General features: G+C 26.9%; 1 protein-coding gene across 2 annotated transcripts in view; it reads right to left on the bottom strand.

Moving 5' to 3' along the window:
* LOC123296844 (ecdysone-inducible protein E75) overlaps positions 1-22,874 on the bottom strand; it is a 187,646-nt gene that overhangs the window by 6,240 nt on the left and 158,532 nt on the right. For both annotated transcript variants that reach the window (XM_044878516.1, XM_044878517.1), the window contains exon 3: positions 6,330-6,474. In XM_044878516.1, the coding sequence (XP_044734451.1) occupies positions 6,330-6,474 (145 nt within the window). The remainder of the gene's footprint in view (positions 1-6,329; positions 6,475-22,874) is intronic.

Here is a 22,874-nt window from a genome sequence, read left to right as displayed (position 1 = left end):
TTCTTAACGTCATTGTACATAATACACATACATACATACAAACATACGTACATGAACTCTCCCACTACATTGCCACGCGATATCCCCACTAATAAATGCGCTCGCGCGGCTACCTTGAACTTGGACACCACACCGCAAGAAGAAACAGTGTGATACGGTTTATTCGGTTTAGTTCGTTGATGTACGTCGAAGATTATTTTAAATATAAATGTAGTTGGTTGCCGCCTACACACAACAAGGTGGTATGCCATCATCATCAATTTTTGTAAAAGTTATCAATTATTGTGTTTTTTTCAAGAACATTCTAATTATCCTCCCGAAATATTTCACTTGGAAAAATCTCACATTGAAATGACATGTGATTTTTCTATGTAATATCTATCATCTATCTATCATATGTAATACATCATCTAATATTTAGTATTTTCTTAAATATCCGATGAAATCTGTTTTAGAAAATTTGCAAAAACTTTATAACCCAGAAATTTACAAATTTACAATTTTCCATCTAATATTAAAAACAAGAAAAAAATTTTGGAAAAATTAGTTTTTTTTTTTTTTAATTGAAAGTATTGGTACAGGAGTACCCCAAGGATCAAACATGTAAATTATTATTAAAATTTTAATATACAGTCAATTTTTCAATGTGTTTCAACTTGTCAATAAAATAAATAGGTATAAAATTGTCCTTGAATCAAAAAATAAAATGTTTATAAGCAAAATAACCTTGAGAAAAATTTTAATCTAATACGACGCATTTGAAAATATTTTTAAAATTATTACGTCAATACTATATATATATTTTTTTATACATTATATAACAATAATAAATATTTTAATCTACGTAGTTTTTCCAAAAATTTTCCATAATTTTTTTACCCCATTGTTGCATCAAAAAAAAAATAAATAAAATACAATAATGTACGTGGAGAGTCGGAGGCATTGTTGGAAGATTAGCTCACAGTACATACAGAGACAGCATTCATGGTTATGATGTGATATGCGCATCACAATGTGTGCGCATATAATGCGATAAATTCATTTGTTTTTTTACAAAATAACACGCTGTGATCTAGTTACTTGTGTTCAACACACTACTAGTAGCGGCACACGGTGGTCATACCCTTAACTAATGTTGTTGAGTTCACTGACACACAGTAATTCAGTTCAGTATTATGTTACATATGGCGCTGTTTTGCACACAAAAATTATACACTAATTCTTATCAAAAATTATATTTAACACCTATTTTTTAATTTTATTCAAAAAAACATTTCTATCTTTATTTAGAAGATTTAAGGAAATTTTTGAGTTTTTTTTTATTATTTCCAAATTTGCGTTTTTTTAAATCAGTGAGTTCAATGAACTTTGACATGTTTTAGAGTTCATAGGAATAGAACATTCATTTTTTTGCAGAGATCAACAATTTTGTTCAAATATTAAAAATTTCTATCAAATCCGGTTCAAAAACTAAAATTTTTAGGTAATTATTTTGCAAAAAACGATATCTGTAGTATTTTGTTAATTTACGTTTTGTCTACTGCTTATTTTCTGTTGTCATACAACTTTGAGACTTGCGTGGGATATTTGATTGATTTACTTGACGTATTCGCACCGTGCATGAGTTTTTTTGGAGGCGTTTCCATGGTAACGATACACTACTTTAATTATAGAATTGTATGGATGCATATATAATTGTATGGATTGCATTTATGACTTACATTGAAAACTTAATATTATTGTCTCACAAATTTAAATAAATAATTATGATAATTTACATTTGAAAAATAATATTTGTGCAATTTGATTTCTTATTTTCACAATTTTTAATGCATAAAGTTTAATTAATTCGTGTTTTTCAATAATTTTAATTTGACATTTTCTATATGAGTAACATGTAAAGAATTGCAAATTAGTCATAACAGCCTCCTTTAACGCCAAAATTTTTCACTGGAAGCGCTGGCATCGATTTTATGGTCCCTTCCATGACTACGCACACAACGAATAAAATTTCTTTTCAAGATAATCATGCATTAAAAAAATCGAATACTTGAAAGACAATAAAAATTATGAAATAACTTTCTACAAATAATTAGTTTTCTTAGCACATAAAAAACAAAACCAATTGATAAATTGTATGTAATTTTTTCGCATGCGATGTTGATGACTGCAGTAATAATCATTAGACTTGATACTCCCCAACATATACCAAGCCATTATGATTTCTTTAGATCTGGAGAAAGTGAAATATTAAGTACTGTGTGATTGCATACATACCAGAAAAGGAAAATTAAATTTGTTTACAACATAGAGAGCGCTAAAGCAGTCTTGTTATGTGCTATAAGACATTATAGAAAAAGTGGGATCATTGTAAAATAGTTTTACAAAAAAAAAAATCACTTATTAAATTTACTTCCTGGTTTTATGTGAAAGTGATGTACTGATATAAAAATTTCTTCTTCACGATTGAGTCTGTCTGTCTCTTTACATATTTCTCTTCTAATCCTACTTTTTTTTTATGAAATTTCATAATAGAATGTATTTTTGTATATGAATTTGATAGATTAGGAAGGTACTTTAAGTGAAAGAATTAAAGTGAAAATATTTAATTTTTATATCAAAAATAATTTTATTGTCACGTTTAGAAAATTTGTTAATTTTTTTTTTTTTGTAAATTTATTTTTATTCACGATTAATCAATTATATTAATTTTAGATCAAAATTTTAGAGCCTAAGTGGGCGAGTGGTCTAAGGCGCTTGTCTCCGATCGTTTGTCCACTTAGACTAAGGTTGCGGGTTCGAATCCAGGCAGCGGCAGTGTGAACAATATATAATTAATGGGGGCAGAATTTATCACATTGTCGTCGCTTGGATAAGATTATAAAATGTGTTTGTAAATGAATAAATAAAGATTAACAAATAATTATGTGGGTGGCCTCTGTTATAGGCATATATTATGTCAGAGAAACGGAGGTTAAATCCCATTATTATATATTTATTATTATTTATTATTAGATCAAAATTTTCTAATTTTTGCTAGTTTTGTTATATTATTTCTGGCAATATTGATAAATGGTAAATATTCAGGTGGTATAAAATGGAACTACTGAAAAAGTTCGGTCCACTCTCTGTTTAATAGTACAACTTTTTATCGCCAGTTAGCGGGATTTATCTACTTTGAATTTGAAAATTGTTATTGGTCTAAAAAATGGGTAAGTTTCAAGTACCTATTGCCATCTGGTATCGAAAATGTAACTACTGAATTCGGGTCTTCTTGTGATTATAATTATTACGAATTATTATCGCACAGTTGTCGATTTGCAACTCCCCGATATAATGAATATAATGAAATGAAAGCTAAATCTACACTTCTCGAGTGAAGGAATTTTCTAGACATAATTTTTCAAGTTTTTTTTAATAAGGAAGTTTTATTTTTTATCCACATATTAACACAAGTTTATTTAAAGTATAACATATATTTTTTTGAAAAATGTTTTTGAAATAAATTCAATTTTTTCGCTGACACTTACAAATTAGGTAATTTATGTAGGCCAAAATTTTTATTTTATAAATTATTGGACAGTCTTATTTATTATTATTCTTAATATTTGTAATAATTATTACTTCATAATTGTTTTTTTTTTTTATACTACGCAATCTATAAACATTTTTAAAACATTTTTTTTTTATAAACATTTCAAAAAAATTAATAATACGGCATAAATCATAAAATGACTAAGAAATTTATTAAGAAATATGCCCGTTAATTTGAATTTGGTAAATTTTGAAAAATTCAAGTTAAAATTCATTCTTTGATCGACAAGATTGATAAAGATAAATTCAAATTTTTTTTTCTCATGAGCCTATAAAGAAATCTACTAGCTTTTAACCGTGATTTCGCTAAGTGAATTGGTAAGAGAAAAAGTGACAGAGTTGGGAAATTAAATACAGTACTTGTAATACACTTTTAAATTATCCCAACGCTTCCACTATGCTTATTCCCAGACAAGTATAAATTTTTCATATCCTAGCACTGTCGATAAAGCTTTTTTTAAGTTAATTATGCTCAATTCTATCACATATAGTGATCAAACATTTTGTCCTTATACAAAACAAGTTGTTAAACAATATTTTTTCTTTATAACAAATATTTTGAATTGATTTGCAGTTTGTTTTTAACCCCCGGCTCAAAAAGGAGGGTATTATTAGTTTAATCGCTTTATGTGTGTGTGTCTGTCTGTCTGTCTGTGGCATCATAGCTCCTAAACGAATGAACCGATTTTGATTTTTTGTTGATTTGAAAGGAAATTTAATTGAGAGTGTTCTTACGTATATGTTTTAAGAAGAACTTCAAGGAATAACGTATTTATCGAGGGGTTTTTTCAAATTTTGTAACTTGTGTTCACTTTATTTTCAATTAATTAAGGGAGCCTAATAAATATTTCATATCCAAACACAAATTGATATAATTAATTAGATATATAAAATTACATTATACACTTTTATAAAAGGCGGATTATTTGGAGAAGTTGACCTCAACACGAATAATATTAACAAACAAGTAATGGGTATGGCACCATTTTTTTTTTTAAATTTTTATTTTATTAATAAAACAAATTGTGACTGAGAGAGAAAAAGAATTTATTTATATTGCACTACAAAAAAGAATTTCGTAATAATTTTAGTATATGAAGTAATAATAAATATTTCATACAACAAAATACCTCCTAAACGTGTAGATAGAAAGGCTAATATAATATATATGTATACAGGGTGATCATAAACAAACAATGATTGCGTGAAACAACTTTCGAATCATACTTCGTTTTTTTTTATAAATAATAATAAAACATTCACTGTTTAATTCGTTCAAATGTGTAGTTTTTTTATAGTTATTAAGTGTATAGTATATTAAGAATCAACCTTTGTATATGTATTATTATCATGTCGTTTGTGTAGTATGTACTATGTGTTACTACATAAATATTGTCATGACCCACTAACAATTTCAGTTACTAGCCTAGCATATTCGGTCACTCACCTTTTGTATATAATTTACTATTACATTTATATATATATATATACAACAGTTCATATTTTTACAAGAGAATGCGCGCGCGCGCCAAAAAAAAATTACTCTTTTTTCTTTTTTATTTAATGAACGTATTATTTATTTATTTTTTTTTTTTGGGTATAATTAAAGTGTTAGTTTTTTTATTCTAATTCCAAATGGGAGAAGGTTGAAGTTATATTGACCTTATTTTTTAATAAATCTAATTTTTAACCTAAAAAAAGTTCAATTTTTTAATATTTTTTATATAAATGGATTGAATTTAACCCTAGAGACCTATTTTTTTTCGATATTCAAAAAATTTGATTCCTTTTATTGTATTTTCGAGCGGTCTAAGGCATTTGCCTTCGACTGTTTGCCCATTTAGACTTAGGTTGCGGGTTCGAATCCAGGCAGGGGCAGTGTGAACAATTTATAATTAATGGGAGTGCAGAATTGATCACATTGTCGTCGCTTGGATAAGAACGAAGAACCCCATTATTTTTATTATTATTGTATTTTTGAATATCCTTTGAGCAAAACTGATGTACCTAATTCAAATTTTACTTCATATGTACTCAATTCATTCAAAATTTGAAGATTTCCTGACAGAGTTTAACCCTTTAGACTCCTTTTCGTCAAGCAAGAAAGATGTGACGAATTTTCATTAATTTATTCTAATTAGCGATAAAATTGTGATCTTTACTTAGCAAAATAATCTGTTAATAATCTACAGAAAAAAAGGAGCTTTTAATCTAGCGTTTTTATGATAGAAAAGATCTTTTTCTGTTTAAATGACGGCTTTTATTTTGATGGAAGTTGGCATCTAAAGGATTTAACTTAGAAATAATATATATCCGTCGGGAATCGAATCCCAAATGTGTTGATATTGTAGTGAGGTTTAAATTTTACGATGTTTAAATTGAGAAGAATAAATTTGAGCGCAACTTCAAAAATTTAATCTGACTTAATATTTGTTTGTAACTGAGCTTAATTTGATTTAAGTTTAAAAGAGGATTATGTTTAATTAAGAATTTGATTATCACTTATTTTACAAAAAGAGAAAAGTTTATAAACTTTTAAAATAAAAAGTTACTCTTTATGATATAATTGATGTAATTACAAGTTTATTTATTATACGACTTCTTTTTTTCTTCAAACTTTCTTTTTATAATTTCTAATCAATAAAAAAATTTCTCATAATGCAAAAAAGTGAATCTCAAAAACTTACATAATATTAAAATGGAAATTATCGAAATAAAAATTGAAAAATGCTTACCATCTCGACTCATTCCAACAGCAATACATTTCTTCAAACGACAATATTGACAACGATTTCGATTGATTCGTAATATCGAACATTGTTGATTTTTTGTGCATGGTCGATACTGGATCTTTTGTTGTATACTTCGTCGAAAGAAACCCTGTGAAGAATGAAGATCACCAAATTTTAATTTATGTTCAGGACATATTTCATCACAATTTTCATCTGATGATGATGAATTATTATCATTATTAACTTCCACTGACACATTAAAATTATCATTATTATCATTATTTTTATTATCACATAAGTGTGGTGAAAAACTACTCATAACAGCCATCATTTTTTTTATTAAATATAGTTTTTCGAATTATTTTCACACAAGAAACGCAAGCACTAAGTAAAAATTTTTTAGTTTTAATTTAGCAACATATTTTTGTTGGTTTTTTTTTGGGTAATAAAATTTTTGTTTGAATTGTGTTCGTCACGATATACTGATAAATACTGACGAGTTTAGCTGATACTATACCTCATCATAGTGTGTAGTATAGAACAGTTAGACCGCTTGACCTAGTTTCAGAGCGTTCACCCGTTTCAAGCGAGTATATTGCCCCAGCCAATACATACAACAGCAGCAATAATAATAATGCAAGGCAGTTTGCACATAACATAAACTCACAGTCAAACTCACAGCCTAGTAATATAGCAGTAAAAACCGCGGCCATAATACTTTACTATAGTAATACCATGAGTTCACCATGTGAAAGTGAGAGTACAGTTGTCTCGCTTCCACTTCCATAAATAAGTTGTAAGAGCAATGACCGCACATGTTTCGTCATTATTTTATTATTTTGCTATCGTAAAGGCATTTTATAAAGCAATAACGGAATTTAATCTAGATTTTTTATTTTATTTTATTTTTTTTTAAATAATTAATAATAATATTTATTTATTTATTTGTTTTATTTTTAATAAATAATATCTTTTGTTGTGAAGACTCACACTTTTTAGATTTTTTTAATTAAATTATAAAATGATATATTTATTTTTATTTAAAATAAATAAATTAATAAATTATATTTACGTTTTTGTGTTTGTTTTGGAAAGATGAAACTTTTTATTATTTTTTTTAAAACAAACTTTAAAACTTTCGCTTTGAAACAAAAAATTCAATTCAATTAAAAGGATGGAGAATTTTAAATTATTCTAGCCTGTGCTCCCACTCATATGAAGTTACAAGAATAAATAATCGAAAATGTAGAAAACCTGTCCCGTTGTCTGTCTGTAATCAAATCTTGCAAGACGGTTTCTGATTGAGTTGAAATTTTGCAAGCACATTTAATTTAGAGAACATTGCATGGTGAGGTTGTGGCGTTCTGATTTTTCCGTCGCTTCCACCATATTTGATATACATTAATTTTTTTTAGTCTTAAATTAAAAATTTTAATAAAAAATACTTTTTAGGGCACAAGTTTTTATTGTACTAAAAAGTAGAAAATATTTTAAATTGAGCGCCTTCAGCTTTTACAAATTGTCAGGTATGAATGACTCATAGATAAAATTATTTTCTACTTTTGAGTGCAATAAAAGCTTGTCCCTTAAATAGTATTTGTTATTAAAATTATTTTTTGAATATTTTTTTTTCTTGTTCAAATTAAACAAAAAATTTGTTCTAAATATTGTTCAGTTCATCAGACATTTGATAAATATTGATTTAAATAATTTAATTATTATGTAAATGAAAAAAAAAAAAGAATATCGAGTAAGCGTAAATTAGGCCACGGACAAAAACCTTTTTATTTTTATTGGTTCAGATTTATTGTCAACCTTCTTTTTCTTTTTTGGCATTCAATATCATCAATCTCATTCAAGAATGAGATTCCAAACCGTTTCATTTTGGAAAGCGTTTCGATCCCAAAAAGTTCCGATTTCTGAACGTGATATAGTTTAGCGAAGGATCTATCTCGATGACCGACATATTTATTCAGCCTCTTAAAATAATTGAGAATCTGGAATAATCCACGAAAATGTGTGACACTTATTTTTGCAACCGCAACCTAACCTAATCTAACCTCATTCAACTCAACCCAAATTGATACGGTATCCTAAAAAAAAACATTTGTGTGTGTGTGTGTGTGTGTGTGTATATTTATCGGTAAAACAAAAATTAGAATCTGTGCCAATTTGATTATCACATGGCCTCATGTGTTTTACTGAACGCATTGACCAACTCTATATAGTTAAACGGTCACTGACCTCCTGGTGCACGATGTCAACGTACTACCTACCAACTTCTGCAATTGAACCGCCGCGCCGATACACATAGCATAGACTGTGCCGCGCTGCTTTACACCCGCTGCTGCTCTAATCTATACCCACTACGGCCGCTCTCACTAAACTCGCTTACTATTGTGTATTATACCCAGAGTATTGTGTCTTTTTATTACACAAATAATAACAATTTTACCCAAGTGAGATAGCAATATCCTAAATTAATACAAACGTCATATACCTATTCTTTTCTAGCACACTTTACTAAAATTTACATAAACACGTGCAAGAGAGAAATTTATACATAAAATATATGTTAAATATATAATTTTATCTCTTTTATTCATCAAACATTCATTATAAAAATGCAATTTACTTGAATAACTTTAATCATCAAAGAAAAAAGATAGATGCAATGAAATGCATTAAAAAATATATAGTTTACTCGTTTTTTTAGAACTGGGTTGTACTTTAATTAAACAAATATTTTTAAGCGAAATTATTATATAAGACATTTTTGTTTCAATTCTTTTCTTTTCTTTTTTTTTGGGTTTTAGAGGTGAGATGAGTTTATGTGTGTGTAAAAGAATTACATTCTCTTTTTTGTACCGGAAATACTTAGATCAGAAAAAATTGTGTCAATGGCCTTTGTTTTATGTCGTATCATCACTAACTTAAAAAAAATTTTTTGTTTATATTTTTTTAGTTTCTCTAAAAACTGACTACATTTAAGATTATACTATCACGACCCGTGGCTAAAAACAGGTTAGAAAAAAGTAATAATTTACTTTCTTCTTATTTATAGGCAATTTTATTACAGATATGATAAACAAATTGCATAATGAACAAAATTAAATCTTAATATTATTTCTATAGCGTGTTTTTTTCTAAATGGTGCATTTTTTATCGTGAGTCAATTTTTCGACATGTTTACAATCGATAATCTAAGAAATTTTACGGAAAAGTCTAACAATTTTACGGAGACATTTACGATTTTGTAACAGTTGCCTACAAAAACTTTTTACATTGTTTTGAAGTAGATTAAAAAATATTGTTTTGATTTAATGAATTAAATAAAAGAAATTAACCGCGAGATAAAATTATCATATTTATCACAGACAAATTAAATAAAATGCAACAGCATCGATTGAGAATATATTATTATTATTAATATATTTTTGTTTATAAATAAAAAAAAAAGGTCAATAAACTTTATTATTATTATAATATTTTATATAAAATTAGAATGCAATAATTTTGTACTTTGTAATTATATTGACATCATTTTTTTTTCTCTATTTTTAATGAAAGATTATTTTATTTAGATATTTTTTTTTCAATTTTGTATAAATTTGATAAGAATTTCATCTTTATTTCGTCTTCTTTGTTTTGAAATTGTAAATGCATTTTTTTTATCAAACTGAGATAAAAAAAACGATAAATAATCTTTTTTGGTGGAAAAGTTTTAACTGTCTGTAATAAAATCTTGCAAGTCAAATTTGATCCACTTCCCGATTTCCGATTGAGCTGAAATTTTGCATGCACATTCCGTTTCGATGACAATGCATGGTAAGGTTATAACGTCCTGATTTTCCCATAGCTTCCACCATATTTGATATATATATATATATATATATATATATATATATATATATATATATATATATATATATATATATATATATATACATTTTTTTAGTCTTACATTTAAAATTTTTTTGGGACAAGTTTTATTGTACTAAAAAGTAGAAAATAATTTTATCTATAAGTTACTCATACCCGACTATTCGTAAAAGCTTGAAGCGCTTAATATCAAGAATGAATCGAAAAATAATTAGGCATGTGGAATAATAGATTAGGCGTTCCAATTCATTTTTGATATTTTAAATTGAGCACCTCAAGCTTTTACAAATAATCAGGTATGAGTGACTCACAGATAAAATTATTTTCTATTTTTTAATACAATAAAAGCTTGTACTTTAAAAAGTATTTTATATTAAAATTTGTTTGTCACTTGAGCTTTTAAAAACATGCTTTAATTTTAATATTTGAAATTATTCTGGATATTAAAATATGGCCTCCAAGGTAAAAAATTTACGACTTTTCATAATTATTTGCCCAAATCTTGTAGCTAAATATTCCAAAAATACTCTAGTTCAAAAAAATTAGTCGAATTTTGTACCGTTAGACGTTAAAATTCAAGAGAATTTGTCATCATAGTTGAACTTTTAAAATAAATCCATATAGACATTAATCATCAAATATTTTCTAAGAACCTCTTAACAAAATGAATCATTTCTACCTTAAAACAGGTGAGTATGTATGTATACTTAAGTAATTACCCCATTTCTTATTAAAAATAAATTTTCCCTACATACATAATAACATTAAAATAAAAAAAACCCAATTACATAATATCGCAAAAGTCCATTAACATTTGTATACAACCATTTTTTTATTTTATATAACATAATTTATTATTCATATAAAAATTAAAACAGCTATTTTCATAATAAATATACAAAATTCTAAGAAATTTAATACGTACAAAAGTGCTTTGAACTTCAATGTTCGTTCTTTCATTGCGCTAGGCTAGCATATATTTGTGTAACCGTTTTTTATTTTTATACTATGTATATATGAAATATACATAGTATATTAAGTTTAGTCCCAAGTTTGTAACGCTTAAAAATAATGATGCTAGGAAAAAAATTTTATCATAGGTGTTCATAAAATCACCTAATTAGTCCATTTCCGGTTGTCCGTCCGTCTGTGGACACGATAACTCAAAAACGAAAAAAGATATCGAGCTGAAATTTTTACAGCGTACTCAGGACGTAAAAAGTGAGGTCAAGTTCGTAAATGAGCATCATAGGTCAATTGCGTCTTGAGTCCGTAGGACCCAGTTTGTAAACCGTTAGAGATAGAACAAAAGTTTAAATGTAAAAAATGTTCCTTATCAAAAATTAAACAACTTTTGTTTGAAATATTTTTTCGTAAACATCACTGTTTACCCGTGAGGGCGCCAATTATGCGGAAATTTTATAATATGTACTACACTTGATTATCAGTTATGTATGTGTCACATGTTTGTATGTGTTATGTGATAATGAAATCAACACTGACTATGCATGGTATTTCAACAATTAACTCAGTCAATTGTTTGTTTTCACTTGTTTTATTTTTTACTTACGCGTTGCTTCTATTCAACGCGATTGTTTTGTTTTGTTTCATGCGCGACACGAGTCCACATTTTTTAAGTGTATGCGCAAGTAAATTCGCTTAGCAAGTTGAAATATTGCGAAGGTGTTTGTTTTTGGATTTGTGTATTATTGCATTTAGTGTATTAACCTATCGTTTTTGTAGGTTTTTACCTTTAATCATCACAAAATATGGTTTGAATAGGTATTTGTTTATTTATTTTGCTTTTTTTTTTGTGTTGTTGCAAAGTAAAATACAATTCAGTTTATTAAAATCGTATGAACGCGACATTCGGTCATTGAACTGAAATTTATTTCATTAATATTTATAATACAAGTTGATCTAATTTATTTTGTGTATAATATTTTTGTTATTTCAGTACTTTTACTAATTTTTTAAAATTCTCAAAATTGATAAATCTATTACTGTTCATATTTTTTTAACCCTCGATAAAAAACAATAGGGTCTACAACTGTTACAGATTGATTTTGATTTTTCGAATAAACAGAAATACCACCAAGATAAAAGCTTTCAAACGTTTCTTTGCATCACTTTCTAGCAAATGGTAATACTTAATTAGTAGTTTAAAATAGACTCAGCCGTATTTCTTTCGAAATTGAAATGGACAGATAACTAGGTCTTGCCTAAGGAGTGAACAAAGAAAATTATATTTTTTGTTTTGACATTTCATAAAACAGGGTGAAGGAGATACAATTCATGGACATCTGTTTAATAAGGTGACAAAAATAATTATTTAAATACCATGTATGTTAGAGAATAATGAAATTGTTACACAATCTATGTATCAGATATCAATTATAGACAATTTTCTATAATCTATTTTCTACTTACATCCTTACATTACGAATACAAGTTATAAAAAATGTATGAACCCAAATAAATCAACTTGTATGAATAATACTTTCAAAATAAAATCAATTGATTCATCAATAAAATAAACACCTAATAATATAATTTGAAAGGCACATATGAATCACACATATATTATAAATATAATAAATATGTATCGATATTTATAAATGCGTCAATCAATTGACAATACTGAATAAAATAAAATTCGCTAATCCATTTCTGTGCTACTTTTTTAAAATAAACATTTTTATTATTTATATTAATTTTTTTTTTGACAAATCAACAGAATTAATTTTTAATATTTTTTTTGTGTGTGTATGTAATCTATATCTATTTAATAAATAATAATAATAATAATATTTCAAAGAATTCAATAACCGATTAGGTTAGTGGTCTTAATATTATTTTGTACTAAATAAAGTTCATTGAATTTTATTAATAAATTTATATGAAATTTATTTTTGAATGAGTTATACTTTATTTAATGTGATTGATTAACGCATGTCCTGCAATTTTTTTTAGGTAGGTCTATCCTAGCTTTCAATATTTCGAAAACCAAGGCAGATATTGAAAAATTTTATTCTTAGTTTTCGTCAAGAAGTTGTAATAAAATTTATCATCAAAGTTGAAAATAAGATAAAAATAATTTCAACCCTAAAACAACCCTGTTCATACACTTGGTTCTTCTCTTTTCAATTATGTCATTATTAATATGTTTACTTTCTATTAAAAAGTTTTTTAAAATTTGTTTGCATTCGTTCCAAGTGAAAATTATCATAATCTTTCGAAAATTGACGTTTTTTTAAGATTTCTCCATAAGAGCAACGTATGTTATATCGATTTTAAATGATTTTTATACCATGTTTATATGTAATATATATCAAGGTATACTAAGTTTAGTCACAAGTTTATAACGCTTAAAATTATTCATGCTTTCGAACAAAATTTGGGTAAAAGTGTTCATAAAATCACCTAATTAGTTCATTTTCGGTTGGTCTGTCCATCTGCCTATCCGTCTGTCGGCACGATAACTCAAAAACGATAAGAGATATCAAGCTGAAATTTTTAAAGCGTGTTCAGGCCGAAAAAAGTGAGTTCGAGTAAAGCTGAAACTTTAACCACATATTCTTTGAGTAAAAGTCTATCTATAAAAAATTTTTTAACATTTTTTGAATATAAATCCAAAGTTTCTATCAAATCTTTGGTAAATCTCGTATATCGATTACATTTTGAGCCCTGTTTTTTGAGCCTCGGGCGTTTTTTTTAAAATATTTGAATAGTTGTTTATTAATGAATCAAACAATCGCAGAATGGAATTCATATAAATATAAAAAAGAAGCAAGAACACTTAAAAACTGTTGACACTCCTTATAAAACACACACCATAATGATGACGTCATATAGTGGTATATAGCTACTACACACTCACACAAACTCTCTAAGCATATGCATCATAGTTGTATGATATTAAACGTACATCGAGCCTACCTCAACATGAACCGTTGCTGTTGTTGTTGCATGCAAGTAAAGAGTTAGCCTGCTGCTTCATAGTATAGCATTAGTGACTATAGTAGTATTATTGTTTATTATGTGCTACCACAACAACCTAGGAGCCTATACGAGAGACACACGCGAAAGGGGCTGAACCGATCAGATTGTTGGGTGGCTGGTTGACTGCATCATCATCATCAAACATCACATGTGTGAGGTGGTGGTGGTGCATCTTTGATGATGATGTCATAGAAAAAGAAACATGCAACTCTAAAAACTATATCTACACACAATATAATTTTATATAAATATAGATCTATATTCTATTAATAAATTCACTCATTCCAAAATAATAATTTTATATATATGTAAATTCAATGAACTTTATTTAGTACAAACTATAAAGTTATCCTGTTCTTATCAATCAAAAAAACTACTAAAGTTATCAAGATGGTATATTTTTTTTAATTTAAAAAAAAAGGGTATTTTCTTTCATGTATTTATTTTTCTTTTTTGGATTATCATACTTACACAGGAAACAGAATATACTTCTAAGCTATTAGAATCTATAAATTATCTTCGGAATTCCAATCATTGAGAGTCTTAAGAATGAGACATTTCAATTCAAGAGTTTTTTCAAATAATCACAAATTCTCTTCTATAATAGAGTTTTTATGATGTGGGTGGAGTTGGTTACTTCGTTCTTACCCAAGCGATGACAGTGCGGTCAATTTACCGCCTCATTACATTTTAATGGATTAGACTGCCACTGCCTGGATTCGAACCCACAACCTTTCAGCCTAAGTAGTCAAGCTCGACTACTTAGCCGGTTCTCTAAATTTTAATAATGAATGGATTTTAAGGTTAGAAATTTCAATTCTAAAAAATTTTTAGAAAATATTTCTTGAAAATATTTGGTTCTTTGTATTTTTCAAAAATATTTACAAAATGGTATTTGAAGTCAATTGCAAATAATAGTAATGAGTTTGTTTTAAAATTATAATTATTTCACAAAATATTTTTGCCTCAAGTTAAGTATAATTATATAATAATAATAATACTAAGTAATGATCGTTATTTTAAGTACATTTTTGTTTATATACATGTTGATTTTAAAATATATATATGTACCTACAGAAATATCTCAAACTTACGCAAAAAGTTAGGACTGAATTAGCTTAAGTTGTAATATAAGCGTTAGTCGAGGTTTTACTGTATTTATACAGAATGTTTAGACATTATTTGAGGTAGGAATATGTGTAAAAAAAGTACAGAAAGTTCAATCATCAATCTGAACTGGGGAAAAAAACGAGATATTTTTCTTCCTTGCATTTCCACCATAAAACTGTAATATTTTAAATACAGCAGGTTTACTCTTTTTATCAATATTTTAATCTGTTATCGGATTCCCGTAACGACAGGTTCACAAACAGGTGTATAATACAAAATAAAAGAGAATTCAAGGGGTGACACCCCTAAAAAACCTATAAAGTCTACCTGTGTTGAATAATACAGATAAAACACACGTTATGTGTTAAGTGGTTGGCAAACTTTAGGTCATATTGTATAATATGGTCTAATGAAAAATAGTATGCTTATTTATTATTATATGCCATTATATTACATACAAAAACAGATGCATCACATCTATATATTATATAAGGTCGCTTATATTATACACTTACTTTATATACATTGTATGGGTCAACGCACTAGTATGGCCTTCTTCATGGACAACAAATTATACATACATAATATATATGTGTAAAAATTATTTAATATTTTTCACAAGAAACTTAGGTTTAATACAAAAAAAAACATATAATATATGATTTAATATATATTTGAAAAAAAAAATATTAATTTAGAATTCATATTAAAAGTAAATTCTTAATGAATAAAGAAAGGTATATTTATTATTATTATTATTATTATTAATAATTATTTATTTATTTGGTGAATTTATTTTTGAATTTGTGTGTAACATTTATTTAAAAGAAGGTTAATGAACTCACAACTTCAATTCGCACTCTTATTAGACAGGTATGTACATACACACTGATTTAAAAAATATATAGGTTAAGAGTTAGTGGCGATATCAGTTATGGATTTATCCTCTCATTATACATGTGGATTCGAACTTGTGTTGAAGATCGAAAATTACGTTTTTTTACAATATTATAGAAAAAATTATCCAAATCATCTAATATGAGATAATCGCAACTTTGATAATATAGATATCTCTCTTCAATCACCAATACTCCATTCTTCTTCGATGAACTCATAATTAAATTAAAATTTAGTTTTGATATCATCGACAATCTTATATTTTTAAGGTATTATTATAAATTACAAAGATTGTCTAAATATTTTAGATAGTTTTTTTCACACTCTCTAGATTTTTTGATATAGAAATATCCAATTGAAAAGGATAACCTATATCATTCATCATTTTTTTCAGCCAACTTTGAACGATAAAATAATAATAAAAAGCCCGATGATCTAGGAATTTTTTATGATTTTTGGAAACTTAAGGATGTATGAGCACGGTAGTGAGGGCACAAATTTAAAAAATATATATTTTCAATTTTGATGATAAATTATATTATAACTTGACGATATAAGACCAAAAGTAAGAATAAAATTTTTCGCTATCTGGCGTAATTTTCAAAATATCGAAAATTGAAAATTTTGTTTAATTATTCAGCTTTCGATATTTCGAAAACCAAGGCACATATCGAAAAATTTTATTCTTATTTTTCGTCTACATTCATGAAGTTATAACAAAATTCATCATCAAAGTTGAAAATAAGATAAAAATAATTTCAACCCTAAATCTACCCTGCTCTTACATCCCTTATATGGACGGTGACACTTAGTTTTTTTCTTTTCTATGTCATTGCTAATATGTTTACTTTCTATTAAAAAGTTTTTTTAAAATTTGTTTTCATTTATTCCAAATGAAAATTATCAAAAACTTCCAAAATATGTCGTTTTTTGAGATTCCTCCATAAGAGCCAATGTATTTTATATCGATTTTCAATGACTTTTTTCTTAAAAATTTGCACGGATACCTATGCTGAAATTTTAACCACATATTCTTTGAGTAAAAGTCTGCCTATAAAACAATTTTGAGCCTTTAAATCAAACATTCTTGTCATGCTCATACATCCTTAATCAAAAAATGTATTTATAAAGTTTTATTGAAATCCCTAGTATTATTCAATCCTTGTATATCTTCTTAATGATACGGAATACTAATTCACAGGTATTATTTTAAAAGTTGGGTAATGTACACCGCTAGATTGATTGTATTTAGTAGCATTATTACGTAGGTATTTACGTACGTATATACATCATATTCAAACCAGAGAGTACATCAACCTTATACAGTGCTAATATTGTTGGTTCAAGGAGGGCAATGCACTCACACAAACTCACTAACTCACTCACTCACTGCAGAAAACAAAAGCGAAATAATGATGTTCTGTATATACAAGCAAGGCAGAATCATCTTATCATTTAAAATCATCATTCAAAAAATCATTAAGACACACGAGTATAGAGAGCAAGTAACTCATCTATTTTTAGGTTAAATACAACGATTTTTTTTGTGTTTCTAAAATTTGAAGTTTAAATTAATTATCTTGAATTTGTGTTACGATAAAAAAAACTGTATTTGATCAAATATTGTAGATAAATCTGCTTTTTTTTTTGTGTTTGTTTGTTCAAATTTTTATGTAGGGCAATACTTCAGAAAAAAAAATTAAATTAATTGTGTAGATTTTTGAGAATTTTACAATTTTTAACGTATATAAAAATCGGGTCAATATTTATCGTTATCTTCTTCATGAAAGATTAATTTTTAATACCAAAAAAAAAAAATTGGATTTATTTGGTAAACGCGAAATCTTCCTTTTATTATTTAATCGAATTTCATGACTTAAAAGCTTAGACTCATGATCTTTTAAAAAAAAAAAAGGCTGGAAGAAATACTATTAAGATTTAATTTTGTTCATTATGCAATTTGCATATCACATCAGTAATAAAATTGTCTATACATAAAAACAAAGTAAATTTTCACTGTTTTTAGCCAGGGGGAATTAAAATTACTAAAATTTCTGATACGGATTCCTAATATTCAATTTTATTCGACTATTTAAGAATGAATATAAACTAATTTAAAACAAACAACACAAAATTTTACATAGAAATTCTTTGACCTATAATTAAACAATGAAACGCATGCGTAATGACCTGAAATATATCCGGAGCAATGAATCCTTTCAAATTTATACACGTAGGTACTTGCAATACCTATATATTATATATATATATATATATATATATATATATATATATATAACAATGTACATAGAACTAACTAACTAGGATGACTATATATATGTATATATATCCCAGAAAAAAAGTCAACCTAAATACGATCCAGGGAATCGAACAACAACAAGGGAGTAACAATGGAAACTAGGTTAAATGTTTTAAATAAATTGTAAAATTATTATAGTTATTTTATCCTAATTATTAAACTAGAATGAATCTTTACAAAACTGTTTGTTTTAATTTAGATTAAAACCCTTCCAGAACGGTGGCGTAAAGAAAATCTTTCATCCTTAATTTCAAATAGAATGATCCCTTCAAAAATTGATTTCAAGCGATGCATTTTTCTCATTACTTCAGTAAAGTAGATTAACAAAAAATCCACAATTCGTATACCTTCGTTATACTTCTGAAAGGTTAAGGCGAGTTATAAATTTGGTGGATAGACCTAGAAAACGCATCAGTCATTAAATATTTGTAGTCATAATTGATAGTTATCGCGCAGGTTATCGTTCTTTTTGTGCGACGTGTAAATAAAATAATTGATTGTTTTGTTAAGTTGAATGACATATGAAAACTCTGTGTATGTGCATAGCACGATTACGAATTAGAAGCAAAATAAACTCTTAAAAAGAATGACATTCAACGACCAAGCGATTAACCGTTACATAAGAATTATAAGTGCATAATAATAATATTATTGCAATGTGTGCACCAGGTAATACATACATAAACTGTTGAGTGATGCACACGAAGTCACTACCGGATTCCTAGACAACAAAACACAACGTGCAACGTGCAGTTTGTGTGCTTAAAGTCTATCTATGTGTTTGTGTTTGAAGAAAACTAACTGCTCTTCGCAAAAAACATTCTATATAGTTAAAAATATCTTATACTGTCTTTAACATCAAAGAGTACTATAATGTATTACATGGTAAAATAGTTTATGCAATACACATTACATTTATGTTATATGTATTGCATAAATTGATTGGAAAATGAAAATTGCATTTACATATTATTAGTCCACCGGGACAAAACACTTTTTTCGATAAATGATTGTGATACTAGAAGCTTCGTCAGTAAGTTTCCTTATGAAAGTCTACCAAACTTTTCCCCTAAGAAAGTTTTTCAAATGAGCCTCAAAGTTAATTTCAGTTTGTGAACTTTTTCAGAAAAAATCGTCAGAGATAGAAGAAACGATTTAATTGAAAAACTTAATTTTTGAACTTTTCAGTCGAAGCTTATGGATGTACGAGCGCCAGGGCAATTTCGGGTAAAAAGCTTTTTTTAGTTTTAATATGAAGTTGGACGTTGATGTTTTCAAAGATTTCTCCGAAACTAGTAAAAACTAGCATGGTAGTGGAGACCGAAATATAAGACGAAAAGTAAGAATAAAATTTTTCGATATCTGCCTTGATTTTCGAAATATCGAAAGCTAAATAATTAAACAAAATTTTCAATTTTCGATATTTTGAAAATTATTACACACAAATCCAAAATTTTTATTCTTACTTTTCGTCTTATATTGTCAAGTTATAAGTTATAAAATTACCCTTTTTTTTTTTAATTTGTGTCCCCACTACCGTGCTCATACATCCTTAATTTAAAAAGTTTATGTATAATTTGATTGAGTTGTGTTTAATTACGTAGCAGAAAGTTGCATATAATAAAGACTATAAGGTCAGTTGAGTGCAATCTTAAAATATATAATAAAATACCTATATATTACAAATACAATGCACTGACTAGAAGAACTAAGTATACATAAAAGAGTTGGAATAGTTCTTTTTATTAAGTAGGTATTACTTAACAGACTTACTGTAATGCACTTATGTCCTAATTCTTTTTTTTTTATATACATACAATTGCATTTTAAACTAGGTTCTTTGGGCCAACGACATTATCTGTGTAACTAATTCTAATTATTGTCAAGTTATTTTTATCTTAAAAAATAGTTTTACTCAATGATTAATTGAATACTGTCGTCATATATCATTGTCGATCGGTTTTTGAAATAGAATGGATACCAATTTTTTAAGTTCGCAGTCTAATTCGACTTCTCTGAAAATTGAAAAGATTGGGAACAATCTTAATAAACAAATCGATAGGAAATTTTATGCTTAATAACTTTTAGCCCGAGTATTATTTTCCTAAAATGCATAGTTTTTAAGAAAAATTAAAAAAAACCATCAAAAACACGGAAAATTGTATATTGATGTAGATTTTTCAAAGTAATGAAAGATAAGAAAAAGTTTATATATATACAAATCGATAGATAATGTTACGCTCAATAACTTTGAACTGATCTATTTTTTCTTTAAAATGTATAGTTTTCGAGTAAATTTCAAAAAATTCTGAAAAAATATGATAAATCGTTAATTTTCAATAAAAATTATTCTAAAACGACACAAAAGTAAAAAAATAAAATTAAATGAAAGAAATTAATTAAAAAAAATGATTATTTCCCATCATAATTAATTACAATAATACTTTCAATATTAAAAATTAAAAGTTTTTACAACAATACACAATATATACATATTATAAAACAGATAGCAGCGCCACCATGATGAAGGAACTAAACACTTAATAATGGTTTGTTTCTTTGGATATATAAAACGTGAGTGAGATAGTGAGAATGTTTAAAATATGTGTAGAAGTAGAGCAAGGCATACAACACCATCACAACACACCACAAGTGAGTGTTTTGAACGCGCCAACATAATAATATAAAGCAACAATATTGAAGGTGAACGACCTCCCCCACTATTCTACATCCAATAAACAAACCACTTATAAATATGTATGTCTTTCACTTCACTTCACTCGACTTGATCGTCACCTCTCACTTCGCTAAATTTTCCTTTTCTTTTCAAATCATGTTTGATTTTGTGTTATTTTTATGTGTATTCATAATTTTTTAATTCACTCATTAACCACTAAACCAACCTTTCAAATATATTAATAAAACACTGTAACTAGTGCTAGTGCTGCCATACCGTGACTAAATACCCAACTAATTTGATTATATTTTATGTATTTTTTTTGATTATATTACTTATTTGAATAAATTTGATTGATTTAATCGATATTTACACAATTTTTTTTGACTAAAAGTTTATTTGATTTTTAAACGTTATTCTCATTCGCAAGCTTTTAAATTCTACCCTTTATTAAAAATGTAAAATCGAATTGGAAACCAGGAAAATCGAAAAGAAGTAAGATAGAAAAGAAATTTTAAATTTCAATTTTCAAGCTCAATTAATTTTTATCTACGGTGTATGCTTCTTTATTAAATTAAAATAATTGCAACAATTATATTATATCTAACAATAGTGAAAGTATATATTTGAATAGCTTCTTAGTGGTGCCATCTGTTTATTTTACAAAGAACTATAATTTAGGTAATAATTATTATTTGCATCTGTTTCATAAAAAAAATGGCCCAACAGAACAGATTAAATTACAATAATTATCCATAAAAGAAGGATAAGAAAGTAAAAAAGGATTAATCAGCCTACATCAAAAATTGCATCCTGCGTGTACGAAAAACATCTGTCGATTATGCGTGCAGATTATTTAATAGGATCTTACATAATAAAATAGAAACCCTTTTTTTTTTGGAGGGACTACCTGAATCTATCGCAATCTCTTTGATTTGAAAAATGATCCTTTTTAGAGAGAAAAAAAAATTTAACCTTGTGCAAAAAGGGTTTCGATAAGGGTTGAATTTTTTTTTTATGTATGAAAGGGAAACTAACCATTTTTGGGTGGGTGTTTATATGAGAGAAATGAATTGTGTTTCTTCCCGAAAATAAGAAAATACCCTTCTTTTTATGTGTACGTCCGCCTATCGCCCATTTTTGTGGCACAAAAAGGAGTTGAGGAAGGCAACTATAAAATTTGAAATTTCTCGATTTATAGTAGAAAAATGGAAATTTTTGTGATAAGCAAAGTTGTAGGAAATCAATTTTTTTAGAATTTATCATGAGTGCGAGATACATGTTTATATTTTATTTTAAGGTGTTTCGATACCAAAACGAAAGTGTTGTTTATCAATTAATAAACATTTAATACACCTTTGGTATAAATTTCAAGTCGATTCTATCCACGGTTTACGACAAATTCCGGTATTAAAATGGTTGTATAGGAAAAAGTCGTAATTTTTCAGTCAATAAGTGCTTTTTCATTAATATTTCTCAAGTTTTCAGCTTTAAAATCATAGTAAAATTAAGTGAACTGTGCATAAAAATGCAAAATTTTTTTGGTTAAACTACTGACTTTGATAGTTAATTTCACCTAAACTGTTTAGAGAATCGATTTTTTTTTTTGGTTTAACGAACACTTTAATTTTGATGCCATAATTATGCTAAAAATTGCATA

Source organism: Chrysoperla carnea, chromosome 3, assembly GCF_905475395.1.
Source record: "Chrysoperla carnea chromosome 3, inChrCarn1.1, whole genome shotgun sequence".
Lineage (NCBI taxonomy): Eukaryota > Metazoa > Arthropoda > Insecta > Neuroptera > Chrysopidae > Chrysoperla > Chrysoperla carnea.
Note: the sequence above shows the minus strand (reverse complement) of the source record. Positions and strands in the feature narration are given on the sequence as shown.